The 26,602-nt window shown below is 51.2% G+C and overlaps 1 protein-coding gene and 1 long non-coding RNA gene across 5 annotated transcripts; one reads left to right on the top strand and one right to left on the bottom strand.

The window, feature by feature from the left end:
* Window positions 1-6,356: 6,356 nt before the first annotated feature.
* LOC129049819 (uncharacterized) lies at window positions 6,357-13,559 on the bottom strand. Its single transcript, XR_008513176.2, has 3 exons — window positions 13,429-13,559; window positions 10,237-10,404; window positions 6,357-7,135 (listed from the first exon to the last, which is right to left on the bottom strand). It is a non-coding gene; the product is annotated as an uncharacterized LOC129049819 (long non-coding RNA).
* Window positions 12,678-25,240, top strand: GPR68 (G protein-coupled receptor 68). Of its 4 annotated transcripts, none has more exons than XM_063715702.1 (3): window positions 12,678-13,493; window positions 19,035-19,136; window positions 22,568-25,240. In XM_063715702.1, exon 3 carries the CDS (start codon window positions 22,667-22,669, stop codon window positions 23,792-23,794), a length of 1,128 nt encoding a protein of 375 aa, XP_063571772.1. In that variant the 5' UTR covers window positions 12,678-13,493; window positions 19,035-19,136; window positions 22,568-22,666; the 3' UTR covers window positions 23,795-25,240. The 4 variants fall into 4 exon arrangements, with proteins under 4 accessions (XP_063571772.1, XP_009247675.1, XP_063571773.1 ...); XM_063715703.1 differs by having other exon boundaries at window positions 13,033-13,631; XM_009249400.4 differs by lacking the exon at window positions 19,035-19,136 and having other exon boundaries at window positions 13,009-13,493.
* Window positions 25,241-26,602: the final 1,362 nt, after the last annotated feature.

Below are 26,602 nucleotides of genomic sequence, written 5' to 3'. Positions count from 1 at the left end.
GAAGGCTCATGGTGACGGGAAGCACAGGACAGGGGTGGATCAGCAAGAGAAGGCTTTGGGCCTGAGCAGAGACTGAGATGAGCTGGCGCTAGAACCGAGGGAGGAAGTAGGGACTCATTCTGTTGTTTAGGGGATAAAGAGAGATTTCCGCTAAGGCTAGCCAGCTGTGCTAATTGGAAGAACGAAGTGGAAAAACAGTAATTTTCAAAAGTAGATCATCTGAGCACATTCTGAAATATATGCACATTTTTCCATTAGTATGAGTTTGCAGTGAGGATGTATCTGATGCATCCGTTTCTGTATCAGTCAGACTCAGCAGGAAGCAGATGGCACCCTCAAGCAGGGTAACTGATAAGAGTTTAACACAAAGGTGTGGACAGGGCTAAGGGATGGTGCCACACGGTGGGACTGGCATGCCTCAGGAGCTGTTACTAGCCCTAGGCTTCCAGGAGGAAGGGAGAGAGAAGTGCAGGAAAGGGACTCCAACAGGAGCTGAGCTGACATCTTCAGCCGAGGGAGGCAGCCAACCTGAAGTGACCCTGGCAGAGTGGATAAATACCCCCGGGTCTTCACTCTCCTCCCATCCTCTGATCTCCAGTTAGTGCTTCCTATCACCCACATCTAACAGACGCTGGAAGGCAGGGTGCCGGGTGACATCATCCTTAGAGTAGGGGGATGGAGACTGGATCTGGATAGGTGGATAGAAAGTACGCAGCACATTGCTGGTGCGGGAGCCTCTTTCACACACTCCTTTGGCTGCCATTTTCTGGACACCTGCAGTGTGTCACTCTGGGTTTGACATTGGGGAAATGCAGGGAATGAGCTGTCCTCAGGCTCTGTGTAGAGATTCTGCCTTTACAGATGCCAAGATAAAAAGAAAAACCCACAAGTGACTGGAAAAGAAGAAATGGATGCAAACATCACTGGCACTGGGGGTGGTGAATTTCAGACCATGTCTCTGGAGCCCAGCCCAATGTGGGAGATAATTTCTGTGGGCGAGACAGATAGTTATTAGTGCAGCATTTCCAATCAGCATTTCAAAAGCATAGGTCATAATTTACATTCTCTAGGCTCAGGAAGGTTCTGGAAGACAATATGTGCTTAATTTACCATTAGTGAGCTGTTTTGTTGCTTGTAAAGCCAGGTTTTATTTACAAAACAACAAATTCTGCTGTCTTTGCCAAGGACTGGACATCTTGACACCAAGAAACATAGCAAAATCCAGTCAAAAGTGACTTTGCAAGCAGTATGATGAATTTCTATATGGTTCTCCAGCTCCATCATTTTCTTAGGGAAAGCACGGCCAGAAATGCCCAAGTCTGTATTTTGGCAACAGCCCAAGCTTCTCACACTCCACTGGCCAGTTCCAGATCTTTAAGTAACTATAATAAGAGCCATGCTGTCTGTCTCTAAAAAGTGAAGCATGAATCAAAAATGAGTTTGTTTTAATTTAACAGCATTGAGACTGTGAAAGGCACTGGATAAGTTTAGGCACCTGTAAACGGAGAATGTGGGGTGAAAAAAGAGAAGCATAGCCGGGCGCGATGGCTCACGCCTGTAATCCCAGTACTTTGGGAGGCTGAAGCAGGCGGATCACTTGAGGCCAGGAGTTTGAGACCAGCCTAGCCAACAGGGTAAAACCCCATCTCTACTAAAAATACTAAAAATTAGCTGGGCGTGGTGGCACATGTCTGTAATCCCAGCTACTTAGGAGGCTGAGGCATGAACATTGCTTGAACCCAGGGGGCCGAGGTTGCAGTGAGCCGAGATCATGCCATTGTACTCCAGCCTGGGTGACAGAGGGAGACTCTGTCTCAACAAAAGAAAAGAAAAGGAGAGGCAGGACACAGGGCCACCAAGTACTGGCACACTGTGCCAACTCCAGGGACCACCAACTGATGGGTTACAGCATGCGCGGCACCCTTGAGGTTGTGCAGTGTGGTAGCCCTGGCAGGATGCATTCTGTAATACATTTTCTACAGGGCATGCTCTGTACTCCTGATAGTCAGAGTCCTCGATCTAGCAACTGACAATAAGCTTTAAAACAGCCCACCTCTTTCCTAGAGAGATAAGATGAGGCAGAACAGAATCATTGGAAGAAACAGCTTCAGAGTCAGAACTCCTGTCAAGTCCTGGCTCAGTCACTTGGGAATTGAGTGGCCTCAGGCAATTTATGAAACCTCAGTTTCCTGATCTGTGAAATGGAGAGAATAAAACTACTTGTTTTGGAGATGAAAAGAGATCGTGCACAGGCACTAAGTACACAGGAAGCATTTACAAGATAAGAGCGATTGAGCCTGCAGTGAGCCGCCAGCCACTGTACTCCACTGTACACTGGGGGATGACAAAGTGAGACCCTGTTTCAAAAATAAATAAATAAATAATAAATGATAAGAGCCGCAAATAAGAGGATATTTGGAATATCCAATGACAGTGATAATAACAGCTAACATCTATTGAACCCTCATGTGTGCTGGGCATTGAGCTAAGGGCTTTACTTGGTTTAACTCATGTAATCATCTTAGCCCTCATTTGAAGATGTGTCTCCATTTCACAGATGGAAACGGTCACAGAGAGGTTAAAAGACTTGTCCAGGGTCACCCTACTAGTGCGTAGTACAACTGGGATTCAAATGCCAACACTGGCTTTCAACGCCAAACTCTTCACAACTACATTCGGTTTGGCAACTTTTAGAAAGCAGATGTGAATTTTTATGGCATAGTCAACCCAGAAAATTCCATTTGTGAGGACTTTCTAAGGAGGAATTTCAAAATGAAGACCAGCAGAGGAGGCTTATCCAGCCTCTTAGCCTGCTGGGATGTTGCTGGGGTAGTGTCCAGTGAGAAAAGCAAATCCCCCCGCCTCCACACTCCCTGTGCCTCTCTCTGCCTCCTCCTGCTCCCCAGCCTTCCACTGCCAGGGTACCTTCTGTCCTCTTACCCACTGTCCATCCTTCCGGAGACTCACCTAGAGGGCTAAGTCACACCGTGTGGAGCACTGAGCCACCCAGAGGGGTTAGCAGAAGGTGAGATGTTTGCTCTTTCTCCTTCTACCTCCCCTGCCTGAGGTTCCAATCACCCTTCGTCCCTAACCTGCAACCATCTGTCCTGACAACCGCCCAACCTTCTGCAGACTCTTGCAGTGACAGTTCCAGACATTCATTTCACAAATAGGAATGGGGGCACCCTGCTTTGAGCAGGATAACTGGGCTGAGAGCAAGGGCCCTGTAGAGAGACAGCTGTGTGCCAGCGACCCCAGCGGCAGTGCAATGCTGGGAAAGGGGCTAAGGGCACACAGCAGGGTTCAGCACACATTACCCGGGGCAACCAAGAATGCTCCCTAGGGGAAGTGATTTGGGGTCTTAAGATGGGGGCAGGAGTCCAGGAGGTGGGAAACAGGAGGTCTATGCAGTGAGGAGGGCCACAGGAGCCAACGTATGCAATTGTGAAAGAGCAGAAGGAAACAGCCAAGGGTGGCTTGGGACAGGATGTGGGTAGGAGGAGGGCTTCTGTACCCAACTGCCTGGATTTGAATCCCGAGGCCTCTACGTACCACCTGTGTGACCTTGGGCAAGTTGTTTGCCCTCTCTGTGCCTCATTCCCCAATGTATAAGATGGGAATAACAATACTATCTACATCACAGAGCCCTGAACGTCAAATGAGTTAATGCAATTAAGTACTTACAACAGTGCCCGGCACACAGCAGTGCTCAATAGATGTGGGCTGGGACTATTATTACTATTATCTGTGAGTATGTGGGGCAGAGGGGACTAAGTCCTCCCTGAATTATCAAGAAGGTCAGTAGGAGGTCCTCTAAGCCATCCCTGCGGCAGACAGGCTCCGGCTCTGAGGAGCACCGGGCAGGGACCCAGGAGGCTGCAAACCTAACTGCAGAGCCCCAGGCTGGGCTGGACAGGCTGAGGTCAGGGCAGGTGCAGAGAGGCCCAGAGCTGCAACACCGCACTTCATTTATTGCGTGGCTACTGATGTGCCCGTGCTGGGCACACGGACGTGGAAAAGGACAGAAAGGCTACTCCTGGACTGTTCTCTAGGCTTGTCACCCTGGGGTTGTGGTGAGAGGCTGCTGACAGCCAGGGCACCTGGGAGTGGACGTGGCTGGAGAAGGACCCTTGTCCTTTTACAGCCAGGCCCACTCTGAGCCCCACGCAGTGTTCTAGAACCTGTCCCCCAGGGCAGGATGGTAGCGGGGGCAGGAGTCTCTGAGCCATTGCGGCCCTTCCCGGCAGGCGCCGAGCCTAGGGGCTGTGGTCAGGGTGAAAGGCAGGGCATGGACCCTCACTCAGGGCTGCGTGTGCCCGACGTGGTGGGGGGTCGTGGAATCGGAGCACAACTTGGCCCTGCGTTCCCAGGAAGGAACCCGAAGACCTCCCCAGGCCACCCTGCCATCTGCGTGCGCGCTGGCAAGAGGAGGGGCGCGGGGTAATGGTGGCCGGCGCCACAGCCCCGTGCCGCGCAGGTAGGTGTCCCCGCGAGCCAACCTCTTTCTCTCGCCTCGCCTGTGGGTCCCCGGCGCGCCGGCCCCCGGAAACCGCGCGCGGGCCAAGGCCGGGTCTCTGCACCTCCCCCGGAGCGGCCCCGCGAGCGCGCGGGAACCGGGCGGGCCAGCGCGGGTGCAGGCGCGTGCGCGTGCGCGTGCGAGGCGGGGGCGCGCCCCGAGCGAGGCCGCCGGGGCGTGGCGGGGGCGAGAGACGCGGCCGCGGCCGGGACCGCGGGTGTCTGTCCGCTAGCGCCGGCGCGGCCCGGTCCCTCTCCCGGGCGGGGCGTCTCCGCCTGCGGTCGCCGCCCGGGTTAGCAGCCACCCCCTCGGCTGGCTCCGCGGCCACCTGGTAATTACTCCCGCCCCCACAAAAAGTGCGAGACACCGCGAGCCCTTCATTTCCCAGAGCCCGGCCGCACCGGCCATTCCGAGTCCGTTTGGGCCTTTACATCCCCCAGATCTGTGCGGCCCCTCAGGGCAGCCCTGAGACCCGGACAGCACCCGCTGCCACCGAGGAGGGGAGAGCTGGCTCACTGCTTGGTCGGCAGGGGCAGCGCCAGGTGGGGTCCCTGGTTGCAGGCCCACCACCCCCCGACTACTCCGCCAAGCAAATGGCCCAACGGAGGCAGCAGGGTCCAGGTGGTCTTCTGGGTGGTCCTCCAGCTGGAGAACAGGGGCTGCGGTGGCGAGAGGGCACAGGCAGGGGAAAGAGCCCTGCCTTGGAGCCAGAGGCTGTGTAGCTTTGCGCAGGTCACTTGCTGTGGCTGGGCCTCTGTAAAATATTAGCCATTGTCACCTCACTGAGGTGTGAGGCTGGTTTGAGAGTCTGCAAATCTGAGATGCTGTAGTTACGTTTGGCTTTACTCTCTCTGCCCCCACCTCCACACACAGGATCGCTTCCAAAAGGAGGGAGGGAAACAAATTCCTGAGCTCAACAGTGGAAGTGGGGCTGCACAGTGAGGATGCTGTGGACTGTATGACTAGGGTATTTTCACTTGCCAGCCCAGTTCCAGAACCAGATAGTCTAAGTCCAGTCCCAGCTCTTTCATATTTTAGAGCTATTACCTTGGGCAAGTCGCTTTTTTATTGTTGTTGTTGTTTGAGATGGAGTCTTGCTTTGTCGCCCAGGCTGGAGAGCAGTGGTGGAATCTTGGCTCACTGCAACCTCGACCTCCTGGGTTCAAGCGATTCCCCTGACTCAGCCTCCCAAGTAACTGGGACTACAGGTGCCCACCGCCATGCCTGGCTAATTTTTGTATTTTTAGTAGAGACGGGGTTTCACCATGTTGGTCAGGCTGGTCTCAAACTTCTGACCTCAAGTGATCCGCCTGCCTCAGCCTCCCAAAGTGCTGGGATTACAGGCATGAGCCACGACTGGTGACTGAAGACCCCGGAGGGAAGGAGGAGCACTTGGCACCAGCCACGATGAGGATGATGATGACAGTGGTAGAGGAATGAGCTTTAGCATCACAATTCCTGTTTCATCTTTCCTAGCTGGTTGGCCTCAAACAAGATATTTTAACTTTCTGAGTCTTAGTATCTCATAGGGAAAGTGGAGATGATAATACCTACACCTCAAGGAATTGTTATAAAAATTGAAATCAAATAATTATACGAATGAATCCAGCACATGATAGGCCCTAAAGTGATTTGGGGGGACAAATAATTTATGTTCCTGTTATCGCTGCATAACAAACCACATTTAAAGATATTAACTTAGACCGGGCGCAGTGGCTCACGCCTATAATCCCAGCACTTTGGGAGGCTGAGGCGGGCAGATCATGAGGTCAGGAGATTGAGACCATCCTGGCTAACACGATGAAACCCCGTCTCTACTAAAAATACAAAAATTAGCTGGGTATGGTGGCGGGCGCCTGTAATCCCAGCTACTCGGGAGGCTGAGGCAGGAGAATGGCGTGAACCCGGGGGGAGGAGCTTGCGGTGAGCAGAGATCGCGCCACTGCACTCCAGCCTGGGTGACAGAGCGAGACTCCGTCTCAAAAAAAAAAAAAAAAAAAAAAAAAGAGTAGTAGCTACATGTTTACATTTCAGTATACCCAACCCAACTTGCAAGTCTTCCTTCTGATTAGTTGGCAGTCTTTCTTGCAGGGCTTGGTGGGGGTGGCTCATCTCTGCTCCTTGGAGCATCAGCTGAGATGGCCCTACTGGGGCTGGGGGATCCTCCTCCAAGATGACATACTGGTATGCAAGACAAGTCGAACCTGGCTGTCAGCTAGGGGCGCAGCAGGGGCTGCTGGCCAGGGTTTGGTTCCGCTCAATGTGGGCCTGTCAACGAGGCTGCTTGGCTTCCTCACAGCATAGCACTTAGGTTTCAAGAACAATTATTCCCAGAAGACAGGAAGTGGGAACTGCCAGTCTCTTCAGACTTAGCCTCAAAAACTGGTACAGTGTCGCTTCCACGCTATTTCTGTTGGTCAGGCAGTCAGAGGGCCTGCCTAATTTCAAGGGAGGGGACTTAGACCCCCACCTCTCAACGAGGAAAATGTCAAACAGTTTGCAGCCACCTTGGGTTGGCCACAACTTGAGTCTTCTCTTTTGTGTTTTTTTTTCTGGGCACCATGGTGATGAATTAATGAATCTTTTGCAAAAGTTGAAGTGTTTCTCCCAGGAGAGGACCTGCAGAGACAGAGACATGGGCCTTATCACAGTCCATTTTGGTCAGAATCAGTATCTCTGGGCCTGACACAGGGCTGAGGGAGCAAGCATCCTACCCAGTGGCCTCTCTAGCATCATTTTCCCTGGAACCTCTTCAATCCCCAGCTTTGTCAACCCTGGGCCTTCAAAACAAGAGGGAGAAGCCAACGAGAGAGCAATTTGGATTCAAGAAAATAGATTTGAGCAGGTGGCCCGGAGTTGAGTGTAATGAGCATGTTTGAAGCTCTCAAGTCGCTGGAGAAGTCTGTTTGTTTTTCAAGAGGGCTGCTTCCTGTGTGTTTGGAGTGACTGTTGTCATACATTATTAGGTTATTAATTGATGGGCTGGAGCACTCTGCAGGCAGTGGGGGCAGTAGGCCCCAGGGGTTGCCATGGCAACCTTCAGGTCTGTGGTCTGTGCTGCGGCTGCAGACAGGAGAGATGCCCCAGGCAGCTCAGACCTTCTCAGACCACAGACTCTCCTGGCTGGAAGTCTCCGGTTCAGCACCAGGAAATGCACTTCCACGCAAGGCCACCCACTCACACCCTGAGAGTCCAAACCAACCCTCTTCTTGTTGCCTCATCCTATATCCTGACTGTTTCCCCCAGATTGTTAGTTTCTGACTTCAATTTTAGCCACGCTGGCCCTCCCAGCAGGCTACAGGAAGAAGTGGAATTTAGATTCATTTATTCACCCAAACATTCGGCATGTTTTTGGTGTGCACGGTCCCTAGCAAAGAACAAAATAGACCCAGCTCCTCCTTCCCCAGGCAGCTTCCTGTGTAAAGGGGAAGATAGGCATTAACCAACAGTCATACATATTTCCATGCATTACATCGGTAAATATTAAAATACAATGATGGACCAGGTGCGGTGGCTCATGCCTATAATCCCAGCACTTTGGGAGGCCAAGGTGGGCAGATGGCTTGAGCTCAGAAATTTGAGACCAGCATAAGCCACATGGTGAGACCCTGTCTCCACTAAAAATACAAAAATTAGCCGGGCATGTTGGCATGTGCCTGTAATCCCAGCTACTTGGGAGGCTGAAGCACAAGAATCACTTGAACTCAGGAGGTGGAGGTTGTAGTGAGCCAAGATCGTGCCACTGCACTCCAGCCTGGGCAACAGAGGGAGACTTGTTTCAAAAAATAAATAAATAAAAATAAATAAATACAATGATGGAACCAATCCCTTGCATATACTAAAAAATTTTAAAAAAATACAGTGAGCTGGGTGTGATGGCCCATACCTGAGTCCCAGCTACTGGGGAGACTGAGGTGGGAGGATTGCTTGAACCCAGACTTTCGAGGCTGCAGTGAGCTATGATCGCACCATTACACTCCAGCCTGGGTGATAGAACAGGGACCCCATCTCTAAAAATTAATTAATTAATTAAAAATGAAAACACAGTGAATTCAGGCCTTGAATTGAATCTCAGCACTGCTGCTTGCTTGCCAGCTGTGTGACCCTTGGTCTTGGATAGCCCTGAGCTTTCAGTGATAAAGCTGGGATGATATTTACCTGGCGGGTTGCTGTGAGGCATCAAGGCAGCCTATGGAAAGCTCAATGGCTTGCATATACTGGGAGCTCAAAGCAGGTGAGCACCCACCCTGCATCCCCTTGCTCAGCACCCGTTTGTCATTTAGAACCTCAGGCCACCTTCTTTCTGTGTGAAGCGTGTGTGACGAGCCCTTTTCCCAGCTCCCTTGTACCACAGTGATAAAAACACTCAGAGCTCAATTTTTCCTTCCTTCCTTCCCTCCCTCCTTTTCTCTTCCTTCTTTCCTTCCTTCCTTCCTCCCCTCCCCTCCCTCCCTTCCTCCCTTCCTTCCTTTGGGTTTTTCTCTGTTACCCAGGCTGGACACTACAGCCTCAAACTTTCAGGCTCAAGGGATCCTCCCTCCTTGGCCTCCCAACTAACTGGGACTACAGGTGCAGGCCACCACAACCAGCTAATATTTTAAATTTTTGTACAGACAGGGTCTCACTTTTTTGCCCAGGCTGGTCTCAAACTCCTGGCTTCAAGCAATCAATCCTGCTGCCTTGGCCTCCCAAAGTGCTGGAATTACAGGTGTGAGCCACCATGCCCGGCCCTTTCCATTATCAAGTATGTATTTAGTCCAAACACTTGTGCAGCATTATAGCAATTGCCATGGGGGTACAAGAGATAAAGGTGGTCCTCAGTTCATGTTAGAAGGGCAGAATCAGGCAGGGCGCGGTGGCTCATGCCTGTAATCCCAGCTCTTTGGGAGGCCGAGGAGGGCAGATCACGAGGTCAGGAGATCAAGACCATCCTGGCTAACACAGTGAAACCCCATCTCTACTAAAAATACAAAAAATTAGCTGGGTGCGGTGGCGGGCGCCTGTAGTCCCAGCTGCTCGGGAGGCTGAGGCAGGAGAATGGCGTGAACCCGGGAGACGGAGCTTGCAGTGAGCTGAAATCGTGCCACTGCATTCCAGCCTGGGCGACAGAGCGAGACTCCATCTCAAAAAAAAAAAAAGAAGGGAAGAATCTCGGGCCTTACCCCAGACCTACTGAACTGAACCAAAAGCTACACTAACAAGATTCCTGGGAGATGTATAACACATGCACACTAACATTCGAGAAGCAGCGCTGTACAGGGTTTTTGTTTTGTTTTGTTTTGCTTGAGACAGGTTTCACTCTAGCCGCCCATGTGATCTTGGCTCACTGCAACCTCCGCCTTCTGGGCTCAAGCAATTCCCCAGCCTCAGCCTCCTGAGTAGCTGGGACTACAGGCACATGCCACTGCACCCACCAATTTTTTGTATTTTTTGTAGAGACGGGGTTTCACCACGTTGCCCAGGTTGGTCTCAAACCCCTGAGTTCAAGCAATCCGCCCGTCTCAGCCTCTGAAAGTACTGGGATTATAGACATGAGTCACCTCACCCAGCCAGCACTACACAGGATTTTAAGTAAGTATCACATGGTGAGTGTGGGAAGCAGAATAATGCCCTCCCTAAAGAGGTCCAGTTCCTAATCCCCAGAACCTGCGACTGCGTTACCTTACATGGCAAAGGGGGATTAAGGCAGCAGGTGGAATTAAGACTCCTAATCAGCTGACCTTAAAGTAAGGAGATGGTCCAGCATTGTCACAAGGAAGGACGCTTCGAAGTGGAAGAGGGAACGTGAGAGTCAGAAGAGGAGATGTGATGTGAGGACTCAGTCGACTGCTGTAGGCTTTGAAGATGGAAGTTGTCACAAGCCAAGGTATGCTAGAAGTCTCTAGAAGCTGAAAAAGACAAGGAAATGGATTTTAGAGCCTCGAGAAAGAATGTGGCCCTGCAGACTGCAGTTTTGATTTTAGCCAGTAAGATCGACGTCATGCTTTTGACCTCCAGAACTGCAAGATAAGAAATCAATGTTGTTTCGGTCAGGCATGGTGGCTCACGCCTGTAATCTCAGCACTTTGGGAAGCCAAGACAGGTGGATCACTTGAGGCCAGTAGTTCGAGACCAGCCTGGCCAACATGGCAAAACCCCATCACTACTAAAAATATAAAAATTAGAGCCAAGCGCGGTGGCTCACGCCTGTAATCCCAGCACTTTGGGAGGCTGAGGCAGGAGGATCACCTGAGGTTGGGAGTTCAAGATCAGCCTGACCAACATGGAGAAACCCTATCTCTACTAAAAATACAAAATTAGCCAGGCATAGTGACACATGCCTGTAATCCCAGCTACTCAGGAGGCTGAGGCAGGAGAATTGCTTGAACCCAGGAGGTGGAGGTTGCCATGAGCCGAGATCACACCATTGCACTCCAGACTGGGCAACAAGAGCGAATCTCAAAAAAAAAAAAAAAAAAAAATTAGCCTGGTATGGTGGCGCATGCCTGTAATCCTAGCTACTTGGGAGGCTGAGGCAGGAAAATTGCTTGAACCCAGGAGGCGGAGGTTGCAGTGAGGTGAGGTGGTACCACTGCACTCCAGCCTGGGCAACAGGATAATGCCTGCCACACAGAGTTGATATAAGGATTAAACAAAGGATGGGGAAGGTGCTTAGCACAGCACCTGGTGCAAAGCAAATGCTCAGGAAATGGTAAAGGCAGCTGTTGGTACTGAGCCACTCCAGGCTATTTTCTAACCCCTTGAGGGCCAAGCACATGAGAGAGCATGGGCTCTTTTTTCTCTTACTGAGCTAGCATTTCACAAAGACCTGGGCTCAGCCAATTTGAGTAAAACCAAAGAAAGTTTCACCCCTCCTTCTTCATCCCAAAGGCATGGTCCTTACTCCAGGTGCAGTAGGGCACATGCCACCAGCAGAGGGGCTGGGGCAGCTTGCCAGCCCCTGGCAGGGCTGGAGGCGGGAGGGGACACCATGCCATTAGTGGCTCCTGCAGGTATAGATGATGATGGTGCAGACGGCCCGTGTGTGCACACCCTGTTAGGCCAGGCCACCCCGTAGAAGGCCAGAGGTGCTCTCTCTCTGGCAGGTTGTGTCCTAGGGGTAAGACAGGCAGTCACTGCTAAGTCAGTTCTGTGCTCCTAACCCCGCGTCCTCCTATATGACATCAGGGAAAGCCAGCCACACTTCCGCAACTCAGAAATAGCACGTGTGTCTAAATGAACACTACTGCACCACAACAAGTTGAAGCCTTTGCTTGTAACATAAGGCCTCCAAGAAGCAACTGACATAGGAAACTTTTTTTTTTTTTTTTTTTTGAGACGGAGTTTCGCTTTTGTCACCCAGTCTGGAGTGCAATAGTGCAATGGCATGATCTTGGCTCACTGCAACCTCCACCTCCCAGGTTCAAGTTATTCTCCTGCCTCAGCTTCCCGAGTAGCTGGGATTACAGGCATGCGCCACCACCCCCAGCAAATTTTTGTATTTTTAATAGAGATGGGGTTTCACCATGTTGACCAGGCTGGTCTCCAACGCCTGACCTCAGGTGATCCACCCGCTTCGGCTTCCCAAAGTGCTAGGATTCCAGGCGTGAGCCACCGCACCTGGCCGGAAATAGTTTTTAAAAGGTGTGCTATGTGGTAGCATTTGCTTGGAGGGCCCAGGCCCCACTGAAGGGGATTTCCTTAGACCCCCTACCAGCAGAGTGAGGGCAATGGAGCCAAGGGTCTTGGCATGAATAAGATGGGCATCAATGTTTTAAACTGTGTTGGTCCCCAGAGCAGGGACCAAGCACAGGGCTCTGGCCGCTTCCAAAAGGAAGGACTCGTGCCCCCAGTGGCCCCATGCACCGTGTCTGTTGGCTTCCTGGCTCTGGCAACATAGCTTATAATCAGCTTCCAAGGAGTCTGTCTTGGAGGGAGGTGGTTATGCCAAAATGCTGGGCCTTTCCATCCTCTGTGTTATGTGTGTAAGGGAGGGAGTTTAGTAAGTGCTCCTGAGAGCCAGAAGGGCCCCCAGGGCCAGAGCCCTGGGCTTGGTTCCTGCTCTGGGGACTGACACAGTTGAAAACATTGATGCCTGCCCTATCCTTACTCATGCCCAGAGCCTTAGCTCCACTGCCTTTGCTCTGCTGCTCTGCCAAACAGGATCCTACCTGCTTCACCACATCCATGGTTGCACACCTTCACTGCACTTTAGAGCAGTCCAGGGAGCTTTAGAGCCATTGATGATGCTGGCATGTCACTTCCAGGAAGCATGATTTAACCAGCCCTGGGTGGGGCCCGGGCATTGATATTTTTTTTGTAGGCTCCCAGGTATGTTCTTATGCACGTGGCCAGGGTTGAACCCCAGTGACCCAGATGTTGGCAGCTTCCCCCGCCTTTGCCTGGATCTTGGTATCCTGTAGGTGCTGAAAGGTGGCTAGAATTAGCCCACCCCCTCCTCCTTTATCGCCCCACCACAGTCCTGAGGGCACCCGCCCCTAGCTCAGGCTTTCACATTCCCGGCGAGGCTGCTCACTGACTCTGGGTTGCATGCAGAGCAGAGGAGGATGCGTGGAGAGAGCCATTCCGCCGCCCTCAGCCTCTGGCTGGCGAGTGGTTCCTCGGCAACCGCCCAGCCTGACACCAGATTGGAGTTCACATGATTCTGCCTCAGCTCGGGAATGGGCAGCCTCCAGCTGGGGATTTTCTAGCCGGAGCTGGGAGGTTCAGGCTGCGGGAAGTCGCTGGAGGGAGAGCTGGGATCGTGGCTGCAAGGGTGCCCAGGCTCCTGCAGAGCCTCTGCAGGAAGCCCAGCTGTTTGAGGTTTGAGGGGAGAGCCTAGCGGAGGCAGGCAGAGTCAGAGAGGACTCGTTTCAGACTCCCCTCTCAGAGGACTCCCTCCGTCCTGATTTCAGCAGCTGCCTGCTCCTCACCTGGCTGCAGAGACCACACTGCCTTCTTGGGGCCCTGAGGCTCTAGGAGAAACTGGAAAGCACAGGTGGGGGTCCATCCAGCTGTTTCCAAACTGCGGGTTGTGACCCATTCATGGGTCAGTAAATCAACTTTGTAGCTCATGACCTGCATTTAAAAGATTGAAATAGAATAGAAATGATCAGAGTGCGTGGCAAGAAGTAGGGTAAGTATTGCTTTGGGGAAGTTTGTTGCTTTGTACAGGTGAGTGTGTGTGTGTGTGTGTGCATGTGTGTCTGTGTCTGTGTGTTCTGGGTCGTGATGTCAGGTGTATTTCTTGCTATTGCTTGTGATCCAAAAAGCTCAAAGGCAGCAAGTTGGTGCCTAGACACATGGGTTCTGGATTCAGATCCACCCCAACTGACCGTGTGAGTTTGAGCCTCCCTGCGTTAGCCTCTCTGGGCTTCAGGTTCTGAGAAATGGCTTAGCAATGCCAGCCCACCTGACTTGCAGGGACTTTGTGAGCCCAGATGGGACTGACCTTTGAAACAGTGACAAGGGTTCTAGAAGTGAGATGCTATGGTCCACGTTGTTGCTGGAGTGAGGCGATCTGGGGGGAAAATGGGGACTAAGGAAAAATGCATCCTGATTTTTCCCCTCTCCTCAGAGGGAAAAATTAACACTTTCAGAAAATGAAACAGCCTTGCTTAAAGCATGCAGAGGTTTGGCCGGCTGAAGGAAAAGGAAGCTGGGCCCTGGGGAAACTCCCCAGCTCTTGTGGGTTTGGGGTTCCGTGAGCAGCCCTGGCACCATGAGTAACTGTCTGTGTGCGTGCCAATGTGTGCCGCACAAAAGCGGGGCGAGTTAGATCACTATTTATGTGCCAGCTGGAATCCAGCATTGAGGCACCTCCGCCTTCTGACTTGGGACATGCAAGAGACTCCTAGCTTAGTCAGAGAGGCCTTTCCTTCCTGTTGGGAGCTTAATTTCTCTTGGTCGTTAAAGTCCTCAGAGACTTCTATGCTGATTTGCATTTGCTAAAGATTTGCTTTCAGGCATTGAGTCACTCTATAGTTTTTCTCAATTTCTTAGCTGGGTAATAAAGTGTTATTTTGATTCTTTTCTCTAATGCCTTCCCAAACTACGGACTGGCCACGTGGCTGGTTTTCCTCAGTGGGCGTTGAAAACATGGTTGACCTGCTAAAGCATAGTCCGGGTGAAGGGGGCCAGCCCAGGACCAAGCCTGGTGGCCATTGCTGCAGCATCTGTGAGGATTGGAGGTTGGCCGAGCTGGGGGCTTGAGGGTGGTGGTTCCGGGATGATCATGATAGTCAGCACAGCATGAAGGAAAGTGTGGACCAGTCAGAGTTCCAGACCTGGCCTGCCGCATCTCAACTGCGGAGACTTCAGCAGGTTGGTTCATCTCTCTGAGCCTCAGTTTCTTTATCTGTAAAGTAGGAGCTGATGAGAGTGGTGTTGAAAGAGAGAACAGACATTCAGAAACTTGCCTGGCAAGTGCAGGGCCCTCGACAGATGTGGCTTAGTTCTTCTCTACGTCTACATTTTTCCGTTTACAGAATATTTTTGCATCCACTGTGTTCTTTGATTTTTGAGGAGCAAGGTTCCTGTGGAGATGAGGTAGAAGACAAGTCAGAGTTTCCATCTGGGGGTGCCTGTCCTCAGGGAACAGTAGAAGGGAAGGCACGGGTGAAAAATCAGGACCCTCAGACCAGCTCAGGCAGGCTAAGCAGAGAGAGGACCACAGTGATTCCTCCTCCTCACTTTCCTGTTTCTATTAATGATATCCTCACTCTCCCAGCACCCAGCCTCAACCCCCCACCATTTACCTATCCACTCACTCACCTACTCACCTACTTACCTACCCACCCACCCATAATCAATCTGCCACCCATTCCCTCATCCATCTATCCATCTTCCCCTCACCCGTGCATCCATTTACACATTTACCCATCCACTTATCCATCCACCCACCCATCTATCCACTCACCTCTCCAGCTGCCCATATATCCATCTGTCCAGCCATCCAGTCATCCATCTATCTGGCTACCCCTATCCCTCCATTTACTCATTCACCCTCCCACCTCTCCACCATCCATCCAACAAATAATTTTGTGGAGGCTATAAGGACCAGGCACCAAGAAAAATCTCCGATTTGCCCCGGTTGTTCCCCACCTCCCTTATAATTACTTGCCAGTTCTACAGCTTCACACTGTTTCCTCTCTCGCCCTGCCTACCTCTTATTTAGATCCAGTCACACCAACCTACTTTCAGTTCCGCAGAGCTGCCCCTTCTCTTCCTCTTGCATTTCGTCTGTTTCCACACATTTTCCACAGGTAGAAACTCTCCTCTGCTTGGGCAGCACTTCCTCTTTCTCCTGATCTTACTGTAACTGCCGATGCTCAGGAAGGCCTTTCCTGACAGGGTGAGGTCCCCACCCATGAACCCTCACAAAATCCTGCACTCTCTTTGTGAGCTTGTTTCACTTATCTTCTCTCCTCCCCTTTAAGACTAAAAGCCACTTGTTACTAGGGGCCAGTGTCTAGTGTTGTGCCTTCCGTATAATAGACACTTGGTGAGTATTTGTTGTATGAATGAATACTTGGGTGGATGGATGGATGAATGGATGATAGATATGTGAATGGATGGATGAACAGATGGATGGATGGGTGGATGATTGGAGAACCATGGAAGCGTTTGCAGCAGGGTGTGACTGGGTTAGATTTCTGTTTAGAGGATGGCTTTGAGGATAGTAAGATGGAGACAGGAAGCAGCCCAAGAGGAGGCTGTTGCACTGACTCTGGGAAGGAGCTTTTGACCAAGCCCATCTAGGGTGCTGGCAAGAGAGCTGAAGAGGAGGAGATGGACATAGGAAATACTTAGAGTTGAAAATGGTAGAACTTGGAAATTAACTGGATGCTGTGGATGAAGATGTGGGTGAAAGCTGAAGGCCAGCCATTGACATGAGTGATTGGGCAGGTGAGGAGGCCCCTTCCAAGAACAGACCAGTAGAGAAAATGATGGACCCAGCATGGGCCTCACTGAGCGTGTCCTGTGAGTGGCAGGAAGCCAGTTATGCCTTCATCCTGGGAAAGACCTGGGAGTCATCAGAGTGTAGATGGGGTTGAAACCACGGAGAAGCAGCCATCCCACAGGGAGTGCACAGGGAATAAAAAGGGCAAACCAGTGTTTAATGTGTGTGGGAGAGAGGCACACTGCACCCACCATACACTGCCTTGCATGCTAGTGATTTGTGCATGGGACATTCCTGTCTTTCGAGCTTGGAGGTTCCTTGAGACTGGGAGCCATTTCTTGCATTTTGTTTTGAGATGGGGGATCTCACTCTGTCACCCAGGCTGGAGTACAGTGGCATGAACATGGCTCACTGCGGCCTCGACCTCCTGGGCTCAAGCAATCCTCCCACTTCAGCCTTCTGATTAGCTGGGACTATAGGTGTGCACCACCATGCCTGGCTAATTTTTAAATTTTATGTAGAGACAGAGTCTTGCTGTGTTGCCCAGGCTGGTCTTGAATGTTGTGGGAAGTCAGGGACCCTGAATGGAGGGACTGGCTGAAGCCATGGCAGAAGAAGATAAATTGTGAAGATTTCATGGACATTTATTAGTTCCCCAAATTAATACTTTTATAATTTCTTATGCCTGTCTTTACTGCAATCTCAACATAAATTGTGAAGATTTCATGGACATTTATCACTTCCCTCATCAATACTCTTATGATTTCCTATGCCTGTCTTTAATCTCTTAATCCCATCATCTTCGTAAGCTGAGGATGCATGTTGCTTCAGGACCCTGTGATGATTGTGTTAACTGCACAAATTGTTCGTAAAGCATGTGTGTTTAAACAATATGAAATCTGGGCAGCTTGAAAGAACAGGATAACAGCAATGTTCAGGGAACAAGGGAGATAACCATTAGGTCTGGCTGCCTGAGAGCTGGGCAGAACAGAGCCATATTTCTCTTCTTTCAAAAGCATATAGGAGAAATATCGCTGAATTCTTTTTCTCAGCAAGGAACAGCCCTAAGAAAGAGAATGCATTCCCAGGGGTAGGTGTCTAAAATGGCTGCTCTGGGAATGTCTGTCTTATACGGTTGCAGATAAGAGATGAAATAAGCCCCAGTCTCCTGTAGCGCTCCCAAGCTGATTAGGATGAGGAAATTCCCGCCTAATAAATTTTGATCAGACTGGTTGTCTGCTCTCAAACTCTGTCTCCTGATAAGATGTTATCAATGACAATGTGTGCCCAGTGGGACATGAAACTTCATTAGCATTTTTAATTTCGCCTTGGTCCTGTGATCTCGCCCTGCCTCCATTTGCCTTGTGATATTTTATTACCTTGTGAAGCATGTGACCCACACCCTATTTGTACACTCCCTCCCCTTTGAAAATCACTAATAAAAACTTGCTGGTTTTGCGGCTTGAGGGGCATCATGGAACCTGCCGACATGTGATGTCTCCCCTGGACACCCAGCTTTAAAATTTCTCTCTTTTGTACTCTTTCCCTTTATTTCTCAGACCGGCTGACACTTAGGGAAATAGAACCTACATGAAAGTACGTTAAATTATCAGGGGTGATTCCCCCGATACTTGAACCCCTGGGCTCTCACCTCAGCTAGTGCTGAGATTACGGGCATGAGCCATCACACCTGGCCCATTTCTTGTTGACCTCTAGGTCCTCCATGTCTAGCTTGGTGCTATGAACATCGGAGATGCTCTACACACACTTGTGCAGTGACAGCCAGGGTACTGGATAGTTCAAGCTGCTTTATCTGTCTGACCTCAGTTTTCTCATCTCTAGAATGGACACATCTCTAAATGGCTGTTTTTAAAATTGGACAAGAGAACAGAAGTGAAAAGCTCTGTAAACTGTATTTTGCAAATAAAAGGTGTAAGTGCTCAGGTTTAATCGCCTTTTCTTGGGGCCTTGAATCAGCTGGGAGACATCCCAAGGGCTGCGACCTGGTTGTGCCCACAAGGTCCTGCTGGATCACATTCCCCTGCCAGCTTCCTCTGTTTCCCTGCCTTGGGAGCTCTTGTAGGGCATGCACTCAGGAGCTGAACCCTGGACCTTCCAGACTCTCCTAGCACCTTGCTACTCAAAGTGTGGTCCATGGGCTGGCAGCATCCGCATCACCTGGCAACTTGTTTGAAATGTAAAATTCCTGAGCCCCAGCCCAGACTCACTGAGTCTGAAACTCTGGAGGTGAGGCTTAGCGATCTGTCATAGCAAATTCCCCAGGGGATTCTAAAGTACCTAAGTTCAAGTACTGCAGCATTAGAATACCAAAACCCTCTTTTCTCTCCAAAATGAATGTAGGACATGTTTTCATCTAAACGGAGTAAATGTTTCTTCTTTGTTCTTTAGGCTTGAATGTTTCTGACTTTGGTTGCCAGAATTAGCTTATTGTTGGCCTAGGGAAGAGGAAGCACCACCCTACATGTATATACACCCACCACTCGTAAACCATAGCCTGATGATGCTCAGTGAATTTCCAAGACGACTGGTTGTGTTTTCATGGGGACTTCATTTGCCATTTGGGGGGAGCCTGGGGGCCTGTGCTTTTATGAATGGATTTTATCTTCCTGTGGGCAGATTTTATGTGGACTGTGGAGAACCTGAAGTAAATTCGGAAACAGGAACGGCCCTGGATAGGGGACCATTCGGGGACACGAGCTGCTGTGGATTTCCTCATATGTAAGCCTGGCAAAGCATTTGGCCCCACAGGTGTGAGCTTGCAATTCAGGGACAGGAGGGCTGGCAAGAGGAGGATGACTAGGGCTGAATTCTGATTCACTGGGCTGTGGGCAGAGTTTTGGGATCACGGACTTCAGCTGTTCCTTCTCCCCTTTTTCTCACCACCAAAACATACAAATGAAAACAAACAAACAAACAAACCCCAAACCCACTGTTGTGTATTGCCGGTGGAAATGTAAGATGGTGCAGCCAGTATGGAAAACGGTAGGGCGGTTCCTCAAAAAATTAAAAATAGAACTAACATATGATCCAGCAGTTCCAATTCTGAGTATATACCCAAAAGAACTGCAAGTGGGAACTTGAACAGATCTTTGTACACTCATGTTCATAGCAGCTTTATTCACAATAGCCAAATGGTAAAAACAATCCCAGTGTCCATCAATGCATGGATAAACCAAATGTGGGCTGTGCATACCATGGACTATTATTCAGCCTTAAAAAGGCAGGAAATTCTGACATGTGCTACAAGATGGATGAATCTTGAAGACATTATACTAAGTTAAATAAGCCAGACACAAAAGGACAAATACTGTCTGATTCCATTTATATGAGGTCCCTAGAACAGTCAAGTTCACAGAGACAGAAATGGTGGTTGCTAGGGGCTGGGAAGTTATTATTTAATGGGTACAGAGTTTTAATTTTGCAAGATGAAAAGAGTTCTGGAGATGGAGGGTGGTGATGGTTGCACAACAGTGTCGATATACTTAATGCCACTTGAAAGTGGCTAAAATGGGCCGGGTGCGGTGGCGCACGCCTCTAATCCCAGCACCTTGGGAGGCTGAGGTGAGTGGATCACCTGAGGTGGGGAGTTCGAGGCCAACCTGACCAACATGGAGAAACCCCATCTCTACTAAAAATACCAAATTAGCCGGGCATGGTGGTGCATGCCTGTAATCCCAACTACTCAGGAGGCTGAGGCAGGAGAATCGCTTGAACTTGGGAGGCGGAGGTTGCGGTGAGCCGAGATTGCGCCATTGCACTCTAGCCTGGGTAACAAGAGTGAAACTCCATCTAAAAAAAAAAAAAAAAAAAGTGGCTAAAATGGTAAATGTTATTTTATGTGTGTTTTACCACAATGAAAACAAGAAGCAACTCCCTCCCACCACCATCACTGGAATTCTAGGCCAGTGCCCTGAAGAGGATGGAAGAGGTGAGTCAGCGACTGGGAGTCCCTGTTTTCTGGGAACTGAGAGGTGGGGGAGCTGAGTCTCAGGCAGAGACTGTACGTGGCAGGGATGTGGAGCAAGGAGACCTGGATTCTAGCAGCAAAGCTTCCTTCCTCAGGCTGGCTTCAGGCAAGTCACTTGCCCTTTAGAACCACAGTTTCCTCACCTGGAAGATGGAAAGTGTCATTCACCTATTCATCCAAGAAGTTTTTTTTGTTTTTGAGACGGACTCTTGCTCTGTTACCCAGGCTGGGGTACAGTGGTATGATCTCAGTTCACTGCAACCTCTGCCTCCCAGGTTCAAGTGATTTTCATGCCTCAGCCTCCTGAGTAGCTGGGACTACAGGTACCCGCCATCACACCTGGCTACTTTTTGAATTTTTAGTAGAGACGGGGTTTCATCATGTTGGCCAGGCTGGTCTCGAACTCCTGACCTCAGGTGATCCACCTGCCTTTTCCTCCCAAAGTGCTGGGATTACAGGTGTGAGCCACTGCGCCCAACCAAAACATTGTATTCTATCTTGCTCAAACTTATTCATATATCTGGAATCTTCTTTGTTAAATTCTCAATAAGAACTTCTTTTTTTTGAGATGGAGTCTCACTCTGTCGCCCAGGCAGTGGTGCAATCTCGGCTTACCGCAAGCTCTGCCTCCCAGGTTCAAGGGATTCTCGTGCCTTAGCCTCCCGAGTAGCTGAGATTACAGGAGCCCGCCAGCATGCCTGGCTAATTTTCAGTAGAGACAGAGTTTTGCCACACTGGCCAGGCTGGTCTCAAACTCCTGACCTTAAGTGATCTGCCCACCTCAGCCTCCCAAAATGCTGGGATTATGGGTGTGAGCCACTGCACCCAGCCAATAAATAGGAACTTCTCACGAATTCCAGTAAGATTATAATCTCCTACTACTCCTCTTTGCTTCTGGAAAAACAATGCCCTGTGTTTGCATACCCATCATTTGATGTGGCCCTGATACTGACCCCCAAGGGCAGGTGTTTTTATCTCCATTTGTCAGGTGAGGAAACCTAGGCTGAGGCAAGGTAAGTGACTTGCAGTCTGTACGTGGCTGGCCCTGGCCTGGCGCTCATGTCCTGGGGCCTTGGTCCAGAGCTTTCCCGGAGCTCCATGGAGGAGAGGAGAGGTAGCTCTTGCTGGATGAATACCCAACAGTCCAGGCTGTGCTTGTGGGAAACTGGGTTTTTGTTTCTTGCCAGAACGTGGTAAAATGTAGACAAGGTTGGGCGTCTTCTGATGCTATCTGGAGAGGTCCCCATGAGGGGCAGTGGCTTCAGTGTAAATGGACCTAAGTAGTACATTCCTATGAGCAAGTAGGACAAATGTGAACGCTGCCTATTGCTGTGGATGAAGGTGGCCGGTGCTATCGCGTGTGAGTTAGAACTGATCTTTGCCCCAAGTCTCCCTGGGAGAGCAGGCTCAGGGTGGGCACATGCTCATAAGAACCTCTAGCCTTACTTGCTACACCAAGGGAGCAGGAAAATATATAAAGGATGGGGAATACATAGGCAAAGCCAGGGAATGGGGAGGGGAGACGTAAGCTACCCTGCAGCATCTTGGTATGTGACCCATTCGGATATATTCTTTTTTTTTTTTTTTTTCTATTGAGACAGAGTCTCCCCCTGTCACTCAGGCTGGAGTAGAGTGGCACAATCTTGGGTCACTGCAACCTCCGCCTCCCAGGTTCAAGCGAATCTCCTGCCTCAGCCTCCCGAGTAGCTGGGATTACAGATGCATGCCAACATGCCCAGCTAATTTTTGTATTTTTAGTAGAGACAGGGTTTTGCCATGTTGGCCAGGCCGGTCTCGAACTCCTGACCTCAAGTGATCTGCCCACCTTGGCCTCCCAAAGTGTTGGGAATACAGGTGTGAGCCACCTTGCCTGGGGCTCCCATTCAGATCTATTCTTCTTATTTATTTATTTATTTGTTAATTACAGAGACAACGGCTTGCCATGTTGCCCAGGCTGGTCTTGAACTCTTGAGCTTGAGCGATCTCCACCTCCCAAAGTGCTGGGCTTACAGGTGTAAGCCATCATGGCCAGCCGTTCAGATATTCTAGTTGAATTGGAGTTGGTGGGCTAGTACACCTTCTAAATTAAATGAGTAAAGGATTTAGAACGGTTCCTGACACACAGTAGGTGCCACATACACGTTAGCTACTATTATAAGCCTTTCCTGCCTCTGACTTTCAGGGTCTTGCCCACCACCAGCGATGCCCAGCCCTTGGTAGAGCTTGAACCACCTTCTATAAACAGGATGGCGGTGGAGAGACAGGCCCAGTCCCTGAACCCATGAGGAGTGTGGCCCCTTCAGGCCCAAAGATGGGGAACATCACTGCAGACAACTCCTCGATGAGCTGTACCATCGACCATACCATCCACCAGACGCTAGCCCCGGTGGTCTATGTTACGGTGCTGGTGGTGGGCTTCCCGGCCAACTGCCTGTCCCTCTACTTCGGCTACCTGCAGATCAAGGCCCGGAACGAGCTGGGCGTGTACCTGTGCAACCTGACGGTGGCCGACCTCTTCTACATCTGCTCGCTGCCCTTCTGGCTGCAGTACGTGCTGCAGCACGACAACTGGTCTCACGGCGACCTGTCCTGCCAGGTGTGCGGCATCCTCCTCTACGAGAACATCTACATCAGCGTGGGCTTCCTCTGCTGCATCTCCGTGGACCGCTACCTGGCTGTGGCCCATCCCTTCCGCTTCCACCAGTTCCGAACCCTGAAGGCGGCCGTCGGCGTCAGCGTGGTCATCTGGGCCAAGGAGCTGCTGACCAGCATCTACTTCCTGATGCACGAGGAGGTCATCGAGGACGAGAACCAGCACCGCGTGTGCTTTGAGCACTACCCCATCCAGGCATGGCAGCGTGCCATCAACTACTACCGCTTCCTGGTGGGCTTCCTCTTCCCCATCTGCCTGCTGCTGGCGTCCTACCAGGGCATCCTGCGCGCCGTGCGCCGGAGCCACGGCACCCAGAAGAGCCGCAAGGACCAGATCCAGCGGCTGGTGCTCAGCACCGTGGTCATCTTCCTGGCCTGCTTCCTGCCCTACCACGTGCTGCTGCTGGTGCGCAGCGTCTGGGAGGCCAGCTGCGACTTCGCCAAGGGCGTTTTCAACGCCTACCACTTCTCCCTCTTGCTCACCAGCTTCAACTGCGTCGCCGACCCCGTGCTCTACTGCTTCGTCAGCGAGACCACCCACCGGGACCTGGCCCGCCTCCGCGGGGCCTGCCTGGCCTTCCTCACCTGCTCCAGGACCGGCCGGGCCCGGGAGGCCTACCCGCTGGGTGCCCCCGAGGCCTCCGGGAAAAGCGGGGCCCAGGGGGAGGAGCCCGAGCTGTTGACCAAGCTCCACCCGGCCTTCCAGACCCCTAACTCGCCAGGGTCGGGCGGGTCCCCCACGGGCAGGTTGGCCTAGCCTGGGATCCCCGCGGGTGGGGCCATGTGAGGCCTGAACCTTCAGTCCATGGGCCTCAGGGCCGGCCGCCTCCTGCTTCCCCCAGCACCGGTGCCGCTTTCTGCGGAGGCAGCGAGGCCCCTGTGACTCTGGAAGCCTGCTCTGGCTTGCTGAGCCCGCTGGGACCGCCGAGGGTGGGAATAAGCCCCCGTTGGCTCATGGTGTCCTCTGCCGTGGCTGCGATGTGGCCAGGCTGGGGCTGCTGGTGGGGGGAAGACAGTGAACTGTGCTCCCTGGCCTGCTTCCTGCAGAGTTTGTGCATGGGGAGTGGGAGGACATGGAGGGTGGGAGGCTGGGTGTTCACCTGCCAGGGCCTTCCAATGCCACCGTTGTCACAGACAATGCCTGTCCAAATGTCCCGGTGGGATCAGCACTGGAGCCCACCCACAACAGGGTGGGAAGGGAAGACTGGAGGGGGAAGGCAGGCAGGAGGGGGAAGGCAGGCAGGAGGGGGAAGGCAGGCAGGAGGGGGAAGGAAGGGAAGAGAGGAAAGGAAAGAAAGAGGGGGAAGGAAAGGAGGAGGAGAGAAGGAAGGTAGAGGGTGTTGGGTTTGGGGAATTGAGGAAGTTATAGGCAGAGGAGGACCCTAGCTCCAGCCATAAGAACTGGGAGAGCCACCTGCTGCTCCAGAAGACCTGCCCACCTCCACAGAAATGCTAGCCCTTCAGACCTTCTGGTCAGTGGACTGGGACCAGCTCTGACTAGGGATGCCCTCCAAGGCCTGGGACTCGAGTTCTTCAGAACCAAGAGGCTACCTGGGCTTCCTCCAAGAAGGGACCAGGGGCTAGGAGCAGAAGTTGGCATCAGTAAACATTTCTGGAATCTACCAAAGGGAGGCCCAGGCAGAACCCCTTCCTCAGTCTCCCCCTCTTCCCCCCAGCCTCGAAGAGGTTGATCCTTTGTGCTGTGTCTCTTAGCCCTTTCACTGGGGATGCCTAGATGCAACAGCTCAGGCTCGTGGTGCCCCAGGGAAGGGTGCTCACAGCGGTCCCAGGGCTACACTTGGCTTTCACTGCACAGCCCCTGCTCAGATCCTTATGGAGGGTGTCCGATGACTTGGGGAGGTTCTCTTCCCCTTCCTAGAGGAGGAAGTGACCAAGTTTGAAGGTGGCAGAAATGACCACACAGCCAAGAAGAGCCCATGCAACTCAGTCCAGGATCTTACTGGGTCAATGACATTGGTGGAAGCCTCCATGCCTCCTCATTCCACAGCACTTCCTCCTATGTTGACCTTAAACACCAGCTTCCCACTGATACAGACTGGGATGAGCTGAGGGCAGTCTCATTTACTATCAAGAGTTGTATTTTTCTATTATCCTCTCTTTTTGCCAAGTCTACGTGTGTTGACTGTGCAGTGGATTTATGTAGCCAACTTCAGTCTGCAAATAAAAGTAACTGGACACCTTGGGAGTATGCTGCAGTCCTTATGGGGTAGGGAGTCTTCAACACCAGGGGGGTCTAGAGGGCCCTTGAAGAACCAAAGGAGTCAGGAAAAGGCAGAGGTTGACCTTCTCAGGGCAAACTCAAGCAGAGCGATTAGGGGATTTGCACTTGATTACCCAGCAAATGGTCAAGAAGGACACAGCCCTCGAGTGAAGTAGAGCCTTCTCTCTCTCCACTTGAGATTCATAAAGTACCACCCAGTTCTTCAGTGTGGTGTTGCAAATTCGCTCTGTGGTTTAACTTGGCCAACTCCCTTTTGAGGACAGAGCCCAGTCATGTGGTTTGGAGAATATCACCCACTCTGTCCTTGGCCACATGACCCCTTGTACCTGCTGGGTAGCTGCTCCCCACAGTGAGGGAGGGCTCCATCAGACCACCTCCTCCTCACTAGAGAAGAAGGGCCTGTTGCATTCATCTCTGTGGGGCTGTCCTCAGTGACGGGGCTTTGTTTGGAGAGGCCTACATTTGCTGACCTGCCTCTTTAGGCTGGAGCATCTTCTCAACGGTGGCATATGCCATGTTTATCACTGAGGATTAACTGCATCATATTAAAATGTAAATTTGATCTTGGTCACTTAATCCCTCTCTAGGTCAGGCTCCTAGAGTCCTGGAGTGTTCCAGAAGAGTAGATCCTTCTTCTAAACAGATTAAGTAAGGACAATATTGGGGATTATGACTCCTTTCTCTCCTGAGAGGATGGGTGGAAGAAAAAGTCCATCTGGTTTGGAAGGTGACAGAAGCCATTAGGATTTATTTCTTATTCACCAGAGTTGTTTAGTCAGATGAGGGCTCATCTTCCTGTTTACACACAGGGCTCATCTTCCTGTTACACACACTGGTCTGTGGGTTGGCCAGACAAGAGTGGGAGAAATTTTCAGCACGAAATACATCCCTATCTGCTGCTTTCCTCTGGCTGGTCCAACCAAAAGAGAGCCAAACTTTGACCCTCTTGGCTCATTGCTTTTCTGAAAAAGCCACTTCTTGTAGCTGGTGATCCTGAAGCCTCCATCCCTGGAATTCATCTGGCAAGACAGTGGTCTCTGATGATACTATGATTTGAATGTCCCCTCCAAAACTCATGCTGAAATTTCATTGCCATTGTAACTATGCAAAGAGGTGGGACCTTTAAGAGGTATTAGGTCATGGGTTAATGCCGTTATGGTGGGAGAGAGTTTGTTACTGGGGGAGTTCAGCCCCCTTTTTTTCTCTCTTCAGAGCTCGCTTGCCTTTCTGCTTTCTGCCAGGAGATGACCCCTGTCAGATGCTGGCACCATTCTCTTGGACTTCCCAGTCTCTAGAACCATAAGCCAAAGAAATGTCTGTTCT

Source organism: Pongo abelii, chromosome 15 (genome assembly GCF_028885655.2).
Source record: "Pongo abelii isolate AG06213 chromosome 15, NHGRI_mPonAbe1-v2.0_pri, whole genome shotgun sequence".
Lineage (NCBI taxonomy): Eukaryota > Metazoa > Chordata > Mammalia > Primates > Hominidae > Pongo > Pongo abelii.
This window is presented reverse-complemented; position numbering and strand designations above follow the sequence as displayed.